The sequence below is a fragment of the Hippocampus bargibanti genome, linkage group LG12 (assembly GCF_051943395.1).
Source record: "Hippocampus bargibanti isolate YZ-2025 linkage group LG12, ASM5194339v1, whole genome shotgun sequence".
NCBI classification, from domain to species: domain Eukaryota; kingdom Metazoa; phylum Chordata; class Actinopteri; order Syngnathiformes; family Syngnathidae; genus Hippocampus; species Hippocampus bargibanti.
This window is the reverse complement of record NC_142745.1, coordinates 16324190-16339512: the sequence shown is the minus strand read 5'-3', so window position 1 is coordinate 16339512 and position 15323 is coordinate 16324190. Positions and strand designations below refer to the sequence as shown.

Below are 15323 nucleotides of genomic sequence, written 5' to 3'. Positions count from 1 at the left end.
TGACTGATCTACTGGGGAAAATGATCTGTCGGTATCCCTAATAAAGTGTCCCAAACAAAAGGGAGTGGAATACCTTCCGGCCTCTCCTCGAAGTCTTCGTCCTCATCCTCGGATCCCACAGAGTACTCCGAGTGGTTGTCTGAAACATCACCCAGCCACTCTGAGCACCACACATCTCAGACGGCAAAGTACATAGCATCCGTCGGACGCCACCCGGGGGCATGGCGCCAGCCAAATCAGTGAGGGTGCCATGGCTTAAAAAAAAAAAAATAGCACACGGAGAGAATGCTCTCCCGAAATGTTGAAACTCACTCGCCGGCTGACTGAGAGCTGGAGGAGAGTTCTCGTGGGGGAACTCACGCATTTGAGAGATCACGGTCGTGGAGGTCAAAAGTCAAAAGCAGTCATTGAAACTCATCACGATAAAAACACCTGCACGCATGTTGTTCTGTGCTGACGTTCTGGACATTAGTATGAAAATCAAAGAGTGCAAAAGCTAATATGGACTGATATATATATATATATATATATATATATATATATATATATATATATATATATATATATATATATATATATATATATATATATATATATATATATATATATATATATATATATAAACAAATACGCTAACAGCGACCGCAGATACGGGGTTGGGTTTGCTTGGCGACGCCTACCGTGGTCCTCCTGGGTGGTGTCGTTGTAGTTGACTTGCTTGCGGATGCGCTTGCCCTTGCCGAGGTTGCGGGCCAGATCTTCCTGCTGCTGCTCATAGTGGTGGCGCAGGAGCTTCTCCCAGTAGTCCGGGTCCACGTTCTCTTCCTGCTTAATGATCTCGCGCTCCACTTCCTCCTGCAATGGTATACACACACACACACACACACACACACACACACACACACACACACACACACACACACACACACACACACACACACATGAGACCCTGCTGAGCTAACATAGGAGTCGACATCTTTGTGGACTCAAATGCAGTCTTTTTTTGCGGCCTCACAAATCGCTCTTCCTCACCTCTCCGTCTTCCTCTTTGACCACGTACTGGGCCACCTTGAAGGAACTGAGATACTCGTTCATGTTCTGGATCTCTGTGTCTTCCGTAGCATCCTGGCTGCGGTCCAGGAGCTTGGAGATGGCGTCGTCGTCGTAGTGGATCACGTTGCCCTCCTCGCCGTCTTTGTTGTCGCCTAACGCTGAAGGCAAGGCAGAAAGAATAATAAAATTAATGGAGGTAAAATATAAAATGAAATAAACAAAACAAACTTAAAATTAAATTAAATTAAATTAAATTAAATTAGTGGCATTTTCTTATTACACTGGTTGAATTTTCCTGGTGTTAAGGTTAGCGGAAAAAAAACAAATGATTATTAAAAAATCAAAAAATATTTTTTATTAAAATCGTAAAAATAAATAAATGAAATAATAAAATGACACAAAAATACATTCAGGAAATATTGTAAAAAATGGACAAATAAAAATATTTTATTTAATATCTATATTGAAATACAAATCCCAATAAGGACTGTTTTTAATATCCCAATGACCTTTTAACTTGTATCCACCTGAAAACCGGATTCATGTTCTCCCTTACGTGTGATTAAAATCATGAAGAAAATTGGGAATTGTTTCACGGCGCGACACAGCCGTACCCCCCATGGTGCGCGCCGCCTCTATCTCGTCCTTGAACAGCTCCTCTGTGCCAAATTTGAGAATGTCGTCCAGCTCCTGCTTGGACATGGAGCCCGTCTTGGAGCCCAAGCCGGGCCGCACCACCAGGTGGGTCAGCATCATCTTCCTCTTGGCTACCTGAGTGATCCTCTCCTCCACCGAGCCCCGCGTTACAAAACGGTAGATCATCACCTTCCTGTTCTGGCCGATGCGGTGCGCCCTGCTAAAAGCCTGAAAAGAAGATGATTCTGTTTTTTTCATGTTTTTTTCACTTGACTTTAAATAAGCGAGAAATAACGTAAAGGAAGGCTTACTTGAATATCATTGTGAGGGTTCCAATCTGAGTCGTAGATGATGACGGTGTCCGCGCTGGCTAAATTGATTCCCAGGCCTCCGGCTCGAGTGGAGAGCAGAAAGCAGAACTGCTGAGCGCCCGGTGCTGCAAGCCGAAAACGCACAGGTAAAAATGCGGTTTCTTTCCCACAACTGAGCAAAACCCACCGTTAAAGCGGTCAATGGCTTCCTGCCTCAAGCCGCCGGTGATGCCTCCATCGATGCGTTCGTATTTGTAACCCTCAAATTCGAGGAAGTCCTCTAGCAGATCCAACATCTTCGTCATCTGCAGAACAATCCCATATTTAACGACGACGATATGGAAAATCCACAGCTGTATAATCTGTATGTGTATAATTTGCTCCTAAAATTAACGACGCTGCTTTTGCACAAATGTACACCCCCCCCCCCCCCCCCCCCCCCCAATATCAATTAACTAACACATTCACTGCCAGACGATGTGCAAAAATGTGTCCACTTTGCCAGGGGTTTTTCATCATTTTCACTCAAATTGCAGGACCCACAGAATATTGAATTTTAGGACTACATAAGCATTCAGTCCAGCGTAAGAAACCTTAGACTCTCTTCTTCCATCAGAAAAAATACAATACAATACAGTACGTATTGATTTCTATAGCGCTTTAACAACAGCTGAAGCTGAAACAAAATGCTTAAGCAAAAAGCAGTCACGATGATAGCGGAAAGCACCACGGAGAAAAACTAAGATCAAGTCTAATTCATGCTGAGTCAAATACCAAAGACTACAAGTGAGTTTTGAGGTGTGTTTTGAAGATGGGCACCGAGGCGGCTAGCCAAATGTTAAGTAGCAGGTGATTCCAGAAATTGTTGTATGTCTGGAATTGTTGTATGTAGGTCTGGAGGTATCTGAGCTTGAAATGGGGGCGGCTGTCTAAAAGGTAAATGCTGCCCCCTTGTGGGAGTAAAAAACATTGCCAGAGGTCTGAGCAGCGCTTTATCAACACGCAAGAAAAACCAAAGCCCAAACAAATTCGGGAATGGCGCTCAGCGTCATGCTTATCATTTCCTGAATAAATTCGGGAATGGCAGTGAATGAGTTAATAATCAAATTCATGTTGAGGTCAGGCTATCAATAAACACTTTTGCAATCCATTGGATTAGATGCGATGGGTTCACTTTGGGGACAGTCGGTGGGCCAGATTCAAGAACGCCCCCGGCCCCTTACCTGTGAGAAAATGAGAACTCTATGGCCTTCGTCCTTGAGCTTCTTCAACATTTTCTGGAGCAGCGTCAGCTTTCCCGACGACTTGACCAACTGGTTGCCGTCGTACGAGCCGTTGGGCAAAACCGGAGCTTCCTAGAGGAGAGAAAAGCCCATGTCAATGACACAAACACCCCGCACCTCAACCCGAGCGGCTCTTCAAGAAAGCATCTTGACATGCAGTCGCACCACAGCAGCTACGGGGAAGAGGTAGGGGTGGTTGCAGCACTTCTTCAGGTCCATCATGATGTTGAGCAAGGAGACTTGGTTGCCACCGCCTTTTGAGTTGAGGGCCTCAAAGTTCCGCGTCAAGATGAATTTGTAGTACTTCCTGATGGAGAAGAGCACAAAATCACCCAGCGGATTCATCAGTGTTCCCAAGAGAACACACACAAGTCACCAACTAGTCTCTAGTACAGCGTTGGGCCATTTAACTGTGAACCCGCAAATAATATTTGCACTGCATATTCACATAATTGCCCATGTGTGCTTTTAACTTTCTGAAAAACTTGCCTGTCATACCATAATGCCAATTTGGGGCCAAGGAACGCTGCTGAAGGGATGGAAGGAGCCTTTGTGTATTCAAACCATAGCCGTATCTAATTGTATCATCTTGTTTAGTCGAGTGATATTTGCAGGTAAACACTTTTACAATAAAATACAATAGCTATGGTGGACAGCCCCTCCCACCCCCTCCTGCCCACCATGACAGCACTGGGTAGCACCTTCAGCCAGAGACTATTACACTGGCGCTCCAAGAAGGAGAGGTACCGTCGCTTGTTCCTACCGACTGCTGTCAGGCTTCTTAATTCTCAATAATCACATGTGAAAAAAAACCTGGTCTTGTACTGTAAATATGTGTTGATGCAATACAGCTACATATATCTATATACATTTTTTGATACTTGCACTATGTACAGTTTTTTTATGAAACGGTTTTGCACATTTACAGTGTACATCTCAGTCTGCTGACATTTTTACTATGCTTAGAATATCTTGTTTTTCCTATCCTTTCACCCCCCCCCCACCCTATCATCTTTCAAATTGCTGCTGTGGAATGCAAATTTCCCCGTTGTGGGACAATTAAAGGTTTTCTGATTCTGATTCTGAATACAATACGCTATAATTGATATAGCGCTTTCACAACAGCTGCAGCTGTAACAAAGCGCTTCACATAATAGTCAACATAAAGTAAAATAACAAACACAACAGTACGTCTGTGTAAGCTCTCAGTCGTACAGGAGTGGTCCATCGACAAAATGAGGTTTGACGACAATGAGGTTAAAATCTTAGCGAAAGAACATAGATGGTTTGAAAGGGGGTAAAAGAAGCGATTCTTATAAAACAACAAAATCCTTCATTAAACCGGTCTGGTGGTGTGAGGTTCAATTTGGATCGTTCATACAATAGCCTGCTTAGGCAAAACAGGTTAGGAAACTTTCGTAAAACTGATGAGGGTCGTTATGCTGATGAGGTGATACCGGTGGGAGTGGGGGTAATAGGCCAGTCGTTAGTCAGGAATGTAGGAACAATCAGTGGGGCCACAGGGAGGGGTCCTCTGCCCCCCCAACCTGAGAGTAGGGACCTATCATAGCTGTGTCCGGCGCCACCATGTCTGGACATTAGGGATATATAAATGGGGCCGATACGACCAGTCAGACTTTAGTTCGCTGACGAAGCCTCTTGGATAGGAGGCGAAACGTCCGAAACCTTCACTTTTGTACAGATGACGGCTGAAGAAACCTTCTCATCGAAACACAACAGTAGGTATCTAGCCCCTGTAAATAGCAAGGGAGCACTATGTATATTTTTTTCAGAATAAAGGTGATTTTTTTTTAATATATTTTTTGAAAATGGGGAATTTTAGGTTCTTCTAGCATGTCTGCAGACAGAACCAATGGTCGCTATTTTTTGTTGCATTGGATTACGATTATTTTGATTATTTTGATGATACGATTATTATTATTGGATTATTAGAACACCCCCCAAAAATGTCGAGAACCTCCAGTTTAATAGATTTGACATAGTTTGTGGCGTTACTGACTTCTGCATGGGGCTGAGCTCCACTCGCACAATCAGCTCAGTCTTGGCCGGCATGTTCTTGAAGACGTCCGCCTTGAGCCTCCTGAGCATGTGCGGCCCCAGCAGGTCGTGGAGTTTCTTGATCTGGTCCTCCTTGGAGATGTCGGCAAACTCTTCCAGGAAGCCCTCAAGATTACTGTTGAGTATTTGTTTATTTTATTTTTTGAAAAGGACGACTCTTTAAAAAAAATCAATGCGATGAAGAATCAATTACAAGAACCTCCACAAATTTGTGTAATGCATCCCAAATGAGTAACCAGAAACGTGGTCGATTTGAAGAGGCAGGACATACTTGAATCGCTCCGGCGTGAGGAAATTGAGTAAGTGGAAAAGCTCCTCCAGGTTGTTCTGAAGAGGAGTTCCAGTGAGCAGCAGCTTGTAGTAGATCTTGTAGCCATTGAGGATTCTGAAAAACTGCACAGGAAGAGAATACACACTTTGAGGCCCCCTTTTACCACAAAAAAAATTACACACGGGCATCCAAATATACGATACATACAAGCGCTTTACGTAAAATGGGAAACATGAAAAATGTTTCGGCAAAATAAACTACAGAAAAAAAATATTCTTCAAAACATCATTACTTGTGACTCTGTATAAGGTGTATTCCAGGACTGACCCACCTCCACCCAAAAAAAGCGCATTCCTGTACTGCCCCCACTCCCACACTAAAAATAAATAAATAAATGAATAAATAAATAATTACATAAATAAAAACTGATGCACGAATAAAGGAGTGGTTAAATAAACGGTAAAATAAATAAATAAATAAATAAATAAATAAATAAATAATGAGGGCGTCTCAAAAAACTGAAAATGAAAAAAAAACTAACAATAACAACAAGACTGCGCCAGATGGCGCCAAAGTAATGATGTAATCACTTTTTTCTGCCTTCCTCCAAGCTCTGTTAATTGTTGATTTGTCTTTTTTTTCTGGCGTTACCTTGGACTGGTTGTTCTTCAGCCTGTGGGCCTCGTCCACCACCAGGCAAGCCCACGTGATGGATCCCAGGATGGCTTGATCGATGGTGATCAGCTCGTAGGACGTGAGCAGCACGTGAAACTTGATGGGCGTGTCTTTCTGCGAGACGACAAGAACACTTGGAGATGCAAGTTCGTCTTTTTTTTTTTAAGAAGAAAGTCGACGAAGGCTTCACAGAACCTTCATACGGAAAGCTTTGCGTCCCAGCTTGACGGCGCAGTCTTCGAAAGTGAACTCGTTTTCCCGGATGATGGCGCGGCTGTCTTTATCCCCGGTGTAGGTCACCACGTAGAAGTCGGGGGCCCACATCTCAAACTCCCTCTCCCAGTTGATGATGGTGGACAGCGGAGCGCTCACCAGGAAGGGACCTTTGGAGTGACCCTGGATGACCACAGCGCACACAGTTAGATATTTTTTTTAAATGCTGGTGGACGTTTGTTTTTTAATAAGTGTGTCCTATATATTTGTGGTATTTTTACTACATAACAGTTAACTCTGTTTTTTATTTTACAATATGTTGCAAACAGGAAATGCGTAAAATTTTCCAAGAGCAAAAAAATATTAAAAATGAAATTAAAAAATCATTAATTACAATTAGCTCAGGGGTGTCAAAGTCATTTTTTTCCGCGGGCCGCATTGTAGTTATTGTTTCCTCTCGAGGGCTGTTATGAGTGTGGGGAAGCCATAAGGATGTTTCATCCCCTCCACATATTACATATAGCGTGCACAACAAATAAATGAATAACTACTTTTCAAATCTGAAGTCAAGAATAATGACTGTTATTGTGGTTTACATCCAAAAATATGAAATTTTGGTTAGGATTTTAGCAAATGTCATGTAATTTCACAAGCTTGATTTGCTTTTGCGGGCCAAAAAAAATGATGTGGCGAGCCGGATTTGGCCCCCGGGCCTTGACTTTGACTTGACTTTACCTGTGAATTAGCTTATTCACTGCCAGACGTGCAAAAATGTGTTCAATCCAGTGCCAGGGTTTTTGTCACTGTCACCTGAATTCCAGGACCCACAGAATATTGCGTTTTAGCACTATATAAACATTCAGTACAGTTAGAAACCTTAGACTCTCTTCTTTCATCAGGAAAAAATAGTTAATTGCTGTCCAAAATACAATGCAATACATACATCTGAAGCAGGAACAAAGCGCTAAAATGGAAAGAAATGAAATGTTGCCCCTTTGTGGAAAAGAAAAAACATTGCCAGAGGCCAGGCCAGCACTTTAAACATGAAAAACCAAAACCTGAACAAATTTGGAAATGGCGCTCCACGTCACACTTTTCAATTCACGAACAAATTCATGAATAGCAGTGAATGAGTTAATTAGTTAATTAAAATTAATTTTACCAAAGAAAATCATCCAGAAACCCACTGAATTGAAAATGCAACACAAAAAAAAGGATTTTGCAGAGTATAAGGCGCCCCCAAAAGCCTTGATTGTCTTCAAAAGTTGACTGCGCATTATACGCAGGTGTCCCTTATATGTGAAGTAATACTGAGCCACAACAGGTCTCGCAATGGCAGCCACCGAATCAAATCAACCCCCCTTCCCGTAGTATAAGTTGTGAGTAACCTCCTCCTCGACTGTAGTGCCTTATAATGTGGTGTGCCTTATATTTGGAAAAGGTTTATATCCAGTAGTTATATATTAGGAAAAAATATTCCTTATATATGGAAAAAGTTCGAAAATACACCATTCATTGGGGGTGCAGCTTCTACTCCGGTGCGCCTTATACACCGGAAAATACGGTAATTGGCGAAATATGGCTGACCTCTTTGTACAGCGAGTAGAGAAAAACGATGGTCTGCACCGTCTTGCCCAGGCCCATCTCGTCGGCCAGGATGGTGTCGGTGCCCTGCGCCCACGAGAAGCGCAACCAGTTGAGACCCTCCAGCTGGTACGGGTGCAGCGTCCCCCCGGTGGCGTTGATGTACCACGGCTGGTGCTCAAACTTGATGGTCGGCTGCAGAAGTCGCAGATGCGAGGCGGCGGTTAGTCACGGTCGACCCACGGGGAAAATTCTTCTTTTCGAGCTTACGTCGATGATGGGAGCGTCCGGAGGAATCTCCCTCTTGGGCTGCTCCTCTTTTAGTTTGGGTCCTTTCGACGGCGCCACGGGACGCTGGTCCTCGCCTAAGATTTGCTCCCTAGACGACCAAAAATCGGGGGTCTTTGCCCGGCTCACAGAGACGACTGGCGATGCCGACTGGGACTTTGGCGTACCTGTGGTCCCAGTAAGACGCTTGATGGCTGTCGTATTCCGGCACGTCAAAGTCGTCCACCTCCCACGTGCACTGGTCATAAGGGAGGTCTCGCCACTTGATCAGGTAGTGCACATCCCCGTCTTTGTCGAAGCTACGCACACATCAGCAAGGCACATTGGACGGGTTTTAAACTAGTTGTGCTTTCAAGCGCAGGTGTCAAATTGGAACATCACGCCGAAGTGATGGATGCTAATGCGGCTAAGTGATTCAAACGCAACTCATTCACTGCCATTCCGGAATTTCTTCAGGTTTTGCTTTTTCTTGCGTGGGGGTGCATTTGAAGCTTCGGTCAATGTTTTTCCCACCCACGAGGGGGCAGCATTTGCCTTTTGTACAGCCGCCCCAAATTGCACTGCACATAACTTTAGAACCAAATAAGCTTGCCATCAATTTTATTTTTCTGATGAAAGAAGAGAGTCTAAGGTTTCTTACTCTGCATAAAATATTTCGAAAATAAAAAAATAGTTCAAAAACTCAATATTCTATGGGTCCTGCCATTTGAGTGAAAATGACAAAAACCCCGGCACTGGAGTGGACACATATTTGCACATTGTCGAGCAGTGAATGAGTTAATAATCTTGGAATTATTCCACCATGTAAATAACTTTCATAATAAGACACTAGGAATTGGTATAAACCTCTTGGTAAAATGCTCAACAGGTCTGCTTCGTTTTTACACATCAGATTAAAAAACTCCAGATGCATATAATTTAGGAGTTAACTCTTTTTTTCTGATGAAAAAAAAGAGTCTAAGCTTTCTTATACTGAATTTAATGTTTATGTAGTCCTAAAACTCAATATTTTGTGGGTGCTGCTACTTCAGTGAAAATGACAAAAACCCTGGCACTGAAGTAGACACATTTGCATATCGTCTGGCAGTGAATCAGTTAAGGATCAAGACGAGCGTTATACATTAGGGTTTTAAAACTTTGTTAGGGTCATTAAATAAATTTTGGGTGTTTCAAATTAGGGTTTCAAGCCAATCTGGTTTCTGTTTTCTAAATTGCCGCTTCTCCGTCAACACAATGATGTATGTTTTTTTTAAACCAAGATGTGGAAGGTATGCGGCGGACGTGTGGGGTGGAAGTGGTCTACCTGTGGTTGAGAACGCGGTGGATGATCATCCACTCGGGCTTGATGCCGTATCGATAGAAGCGTTCCTCCATGGCGGCGTACTGAGGATCTTTGCTCTTGCGTTTGTCGCTGTTGAGCTCTTCCTCGCCAGAGCCGTAGTCATACGGTGGTGGCTCATCCATGTCGTTCTTGCGTTGGTAGTTGCGGTACATCACCGTGTGGTAGAGTTCCAACTGCGCACGTGTACACACAAACACACACACCAAAGTGAGGGTTTAAATCAGTGCGTGTGTGACGTGTGAAGGTGTATTGAGCAGTAGTGTGTCACCTGCAGCTCGCTGACCCAGGAGCAGTGCCAGTAGGACAGTCCGGCCCACTTGACCAGGAACTCGCGCTCGGGGTGGCCCTTGAGGGGCGGCGGCTTGCACAGGGGGTCGGCGGCGGGGTGGCCGTCCGGGGCCGGTGGTGGCTCGGCGGGCAGAGGGGCCTCACCCCACATCCAGTGCATGATTTTTTGCACTTTGCCTTTTAGGGGCGGGCACTACAAAAACATTAATGCGCGAATGAAAATGATTGTGAGCGAGCAGCTTGGCAAAGAAAACATTCGACGACCGATCGATTGACCGGCAAAGAAAGACAGACAGACCCACAGACCTAAATACCGACCGGCCGACAGACAGACAGACATGGATAGGTAGAGTGCTAGCTAGCTAGCTAACTAACTAAATTGACAGAGGGCTAACTCAATCGATATCAGCTAATTACATAACTAGACAGACAGACAGACCCACAGACCTGAAGACTGACCGACCGCCAGACCAACAGAGACAGACAGACATGGATAGGTAGAGTGTAAGCTAGCCAGCAAACTAGATCAATAGCGGGCTAACTCGAATGATAGGGAGCTAATTAGATTACCTAACTGATAGGACTATCCAACACTAACTAAACAGACAGACAGACAGACCCACAGGCCTTAAGATTGACCGACCGACCGACCAACACACAGACAGACAGACATGGATAGATAGAGTGCTAGCTCGCTAGCCAGCTAACTAGATCGATAACAAGCTAATTAGATCATTAACGAGCTAATTATAGTACCTAACTAGACAGACAGACCCACGGAACAAAAGACTGACTGACCGCCAGAGCAAAAGACAGACAGACAGACATGTATAGGTAGAGTGCAAGCGAGCCAACGAACTAGATCAATAGCGGGCGAACTCGATCGATTGCGAGCTAATTAGATTACCTAACTAGACAGACAGACAAGCAGAGGCAGACAGACAGTTGTCAACTGACCAGACAACGCGGGCAAATCCACTCGCCGTTGGGTATCTCAGGCAGCGGCGGGTTGAGGCAGTGGATATGGTAGGAGGACGGACAGGCGTCGCAACACAGCAGCTCCCCGCCGTCCTTACACACTCGACAAAATTCCATATGGTCGTCTTCTTCTTCCCCGGCCGCCTCCTCCTCTTCCTCGTCCTCCTCGTCTTTGGCTTCCCACTGGATGCCTTCCTTCTCCTGCAGGCACAGAAGCTTGATTAACGGCATTGCTTCGGCCCCAGCTGGTGGTATCTTTTAGGCCAAGGAAACAAGTTGAGATGAGTTGAGGAGCTTCACTGCAACAAAGTAGGCCTTTGCTATCATCTTGGGGCATCTATTGGGAATGAAAACCACTTCTTGGGGATGAAAACTCAAGTGATTCATTCAAACTCCTTTAAAAGTCAAATAGGTGGATTTCAAAAGTCTACACACCAATAAAATAATACGCGTGAACTGAAAAGAAAAAAAGCAATGTCGTATAACATCTTTGTTCCTTGTCACCAGCGGTACTCACACAGTGCGGACAGCTCCATTTCCCCTCGGGGGCCTTCTCCAGCTCCGGTTCCAGGCACACCAGGTGGTACGCCCGCGGACACGTGTCGCACAGGATGATCTCGCCGCCCTGCTGACAAACCTCACAGTAGTCCTGGTGGTCCGTTTCGTAGCCGTCGCCGTCCTCCTCTGGAAGAAGAAGAACCATTCCCCAACGGGTGACTTTTGGAACTTTTGAGTGACACGATGGATCCTCAACGTACTTTTCCTCTTTTTGCGTCCCCGCCGGGCCTTTTTCTTGACAGCGACGGGCCCCGAGGCCTCACAAAGCACTGAGGCACTGAGAATGCTGATGTCGTCAAAATCCGACTCGTCCAGGAAGTCTTCGTCACTCTGAAAAAGGAGCCCAAGACCATTTGGATGATCAGAATCAGAATCGGAATCATCTTGATTGGCCAACTTTGTAGAACACACAATGAATTTGTCTTCGGTAGAAGACGCTGCACAAGTATCATCATGAAAAAATAAAATAAAATAATTATGACCGTATGAATGCCCCCACGGAAAATAATCAAATAAATACATAGAACAATAAATAAATAAAATAAATAACATACAAATTTTTAAAAAGATGATGATTGTTTGAGCCCCCCCAAATAAACAACGCAAAAGAATGTTGCCGTATACCACGGAGGCTCACTCACCGAGGACGTCTTCTTCTTCTTCCCGCCTTGGCCCGACTTTGATTTGGTCTTCTTTGCCTTCACTTTCTTCTTCACGTCTTTCGTGCTCTTGCTCCTCTTTCGAGCCCCGGGCCCTTGAGACACGCAGATCATATAAGTGTCCGCATAACTATCATCCGGCCTCTGATCCTGCTTTAACTCTTTACCTTTTCCCTCTTTGGTTTTGGCTTTTTTGATAGGCCCCAGCTGAGCGTTTGGCTGGCTCACAGAGGTAGGCGGAGCCACGGTGACCGTTTCCACCGCGGCGGCGACAGCGGCTGCCACAGCGGTGGCGGACGCGCCCTTGAAAGGGTTGTTGGCGCTGAATTCGCGCCACTTGGCCCCCAGGACGGTCATCATCTTGGACATGGGGATCTTGGGGTTCTTCTTGGCAATAAGAGGCCTGGCGGGACACCAAAACAACAAAAGCATTTGTTATTTTGTTGTGGTTTTGATTTCAAGATGGCGCCACGAGAGTTTCAGAAATCAAAAATCGGGAGATTTTCGTACTTGCGACTCTGTTGTGCGTGTTAAAATAACATGAGGGTTACAAAAGTGTAAATTCGAAGTAAATAAAGCACAAAAATGCTTTCGTTCTTTATACATTCAATTAGTATAAAGATGTTTTTCGCGACTTCTTGTCGGTACAAAATCCACCCCACACAAAGCCAACACTTTCTCTCTCACCATTGCGAGTTCAACCGTGTCCCCCTCCCTTCAGGTCAAGAGCCTGGGTGTCATCCTCGATAGCGCACTATCTTTCCACTCCCATATAAATAACATAACTCAGTCTGCATATCTCCACCTCCGTAATATCAATCGTCTCCGTCCCTCTCTCGCCCCTCACACCGCTGCTATCCTTATCCACAGTCTCGTAACCTCCCGTATAGGCTATTGCAACTCACATCTCTTCGGTGTCAATCAAAAATTTCTCCATAAACCTCAACTAGTCCAGAATTCCTCAGCCCGGATCATCACAAAACCCTTTCCTTTCACCACATCACCCCGTCCTCCAGCATCTCCACTGGCTCCCTGTTAAACTACAAATTGAATTCAAAATACTTCTATTTACATTTAAAGCCATCCGTAACCTTGCACCCCCTATGTGTCTGACCTGCTTCAAATTTCCGTTCTCTCAGATCCTCATCCTTCCTCCACCTCTGTGTGCCCTCTGCCTGTCTCACCACGATGGGGTGCAGAGCTTTCAGCCGCTCGCCTCCCAAACTCTGGAACTCACTTAAACCAAACATCCATAATATTGACTCTCTTCCCACGTTCAAATCCTACCTCAAAACCCTTCTGTTTAAAATTGCATTCACGGTTTAGTTTAAATCAGCTATTTTATTATTTATCATTTATTTATGGTTTTATTTTTCTGTGTACCGTTCTTTTAATTGTAAAGTGTCCTTGGGTGTTCTGAAAGGCGCTTGGAAATTAAATGTATTATTATTATTATTATTATTATTATTATTATTATTATTATTATTATTATTATTATTATTATTATTATTACATATGAACTGTCTGTATTGTGTCAATGGTTGCTTTATAAAGTGAGTATTGTGAGTATTGTGGTCAAAATCGGGAGTCTCAGGACCAAATTGTGAGACTTAACATGTATGTAGAGTGGCTGCCTTTATAGCAGCTTCCTTTCATAACTTTGCTGCTGTGAAATGTAAATTTCTCCACAGTGAGACTAATAAAGGCAAATGTAATTTAATGTAATTGAATGTAATTTAATTTATGTTATTCCTCAACAGCAAACTATAGTCACAGAAGGCTTAACGTGTATTTTGTTGCCTTTTTTTAATTCATAAAATCAAGTGTGATATTATTACAGAGGCGACAACCCACACATGGTCATTTCAAATCAGCCTGGTGATGAAATCCACACGGCCAAAAAGCATCACACGCCCGGAAAGCGGCTTTGCTGTGTCATGTTTGTCATTTGTCAGGCAACAGCTTGAGCTCTGGTACGCCGGCCCGCGAGAGACCTTCCGGTCCGAGCCCTCGGGAACCCATAATGTGTCCCCTGCTGACTTTACGCATTGCCAGCTTTAGCTGCTCCAGACAGCCCCGGGTGAGGATGGTTTTGGATGACACAAAAGGCGGCCGTGTGTGCTGCTCCTCAGACACAGGGAAAAAAAACTGCAAGCTTGCCTGAGAAACTGGCTGAAAGCTTTGTAGTTGGTGATGGTCTTGTAGTCGTCCTCAGTGAAGCCATACTGGACATCCTCCAGGCCCCACTCGTGCATCAGCTGGCTGGACGATTTGGGCTCCTGAGGGATGCAGTGGCATAATGAGAATCAGCAAAAAATTTCAAAGATTATAAGGGTTCTATTTTTTATTTTATTTTTTTTTTGTCAATTCAAAATTAGTTCTTGGTGGAGCTTTGTTACCTTACATTTCTTTAAATGCTATGTTTTGGTTTCATTTCCATAATTTGTAAACAAATATCAAGCATATTTGTTTGGTTACTATTTTTTTAAGTAAAGCTAAATTAAATTCTTAAACAACTGTTTGAGCTCCCTTCTGGAGGGACATTGATCAAAAGCAAAATGAATGTGTTTAAAATACCCAATATGACAGTTTTAGTTTTTGTTTATAAATTTGAGTTTACAGTACATCGAAAAACGTGGTGATTATGGTGCTGTCACCCAAAGATTATTTATGTTTGTTATGTAGGGTGTGCTCAAGGTCTTTTTTTTTCCACACGGGGCAGCGCCCAAAATATGTAAGCGCTTCCTGTATTTCTTCTTCCACTATAACTCAAAATTCTTCTCTAAGAACTTTCTGTATTTCTTCTTTTACACAAGTCAAAATTCTTCTCTAACTCACTCACTGGCAGACGTGCAAAAATGTGTCCACTCCAGTGGCAGGGTTTTTGTCACTGTCACTTGATTTCCAGGATGCACAGAATATTGAGTTTTAGGACTACATCAACATTCAATACAGCATTAGAAACCTTAAACTATCTTCTTTCATCAGAAAAGAAAGAGTTAATTCCTAAATGATATGGGTCTGGAGTTATATGAGCTTGAAATGAGGGCAGCTGTCCAAAATACAATGCAATACATCCATATTGGTTTATACAGAACTTTAACC

General features: G+C 43.8%; 1 protein-coding gene across 1 annotated transcript in view; it reads right to left on the bottom strand.

The window, feature by feature from the left end:
- chd5 (chromodomain helicase DNA binding protein 5) overlaps positions 1-15323 on the bottom strand; it is a 45080-nt gene that overhangs the window by 16097 nt on the left and 13660 nt on the right. The window contains exons 4-26 of the mRNA XM_089010701.1: positions 14379-14497; positions 12386-12621; positions 12201-12313; positions 11760-11889; positions 11519-11685; positions 10981-11202; positions 10004-10216; positions 9697-9908; positions 8561-8692; positions 8376-8484; positions 8109-8300; positions 6504-6704; positions 6285-6422; positions 5634-5755; positions 5304-5477; positions 3449-3590; positions 3224-3355; positions 2188-2305; positions 2001-2125; positions 1668-1917; positions 1033-1211; positions 681-855; positions 57-139 (exon numbers count right to left, since the gene is read on the bottom strand). Of these exons, the coding sequence (XP_088866827.1) occupies positions 57-139; positions 681-855; positions 1033-1211; positions 1668-1917; positions 2001-2125; positions 2188-2305; positions 3224-3355; positions 3449-3590; positions 5304-5477; positions 5634-5755; positions 6285-6422; positions 6504-6704; positions 8109-8300; positions 8376-8484; positions 8561-8692; positions 9697-9908; positions 10004-10216; positions 10981-11202; positions 11519-11685; positions 11760-11889; positions 12201-12313; positions 12386-12621; positions 14379-14497 (3684 nt within the window). The remainder of the gene's footprint in view (positions 1-56; positions 140-680; positions 856-1032; positions 1212-1667; positions 1918-2000; positions 2126-2187; positions 2306-3223; positions 3356-3448; positions 3591-5303; positions 5478-5633; positions 5756-6284; positions 6423-6503; positions 6705-8108; positions 8301-8375; positions 8485-8560; positions 8693-9696; positions 9909-10003; positions 10217-10980; positions 11203-11518; positions 11686-11759; positions 11890-12200; positions 12314-12385; positions 12622-14378; positions 14498-15323) is intronic.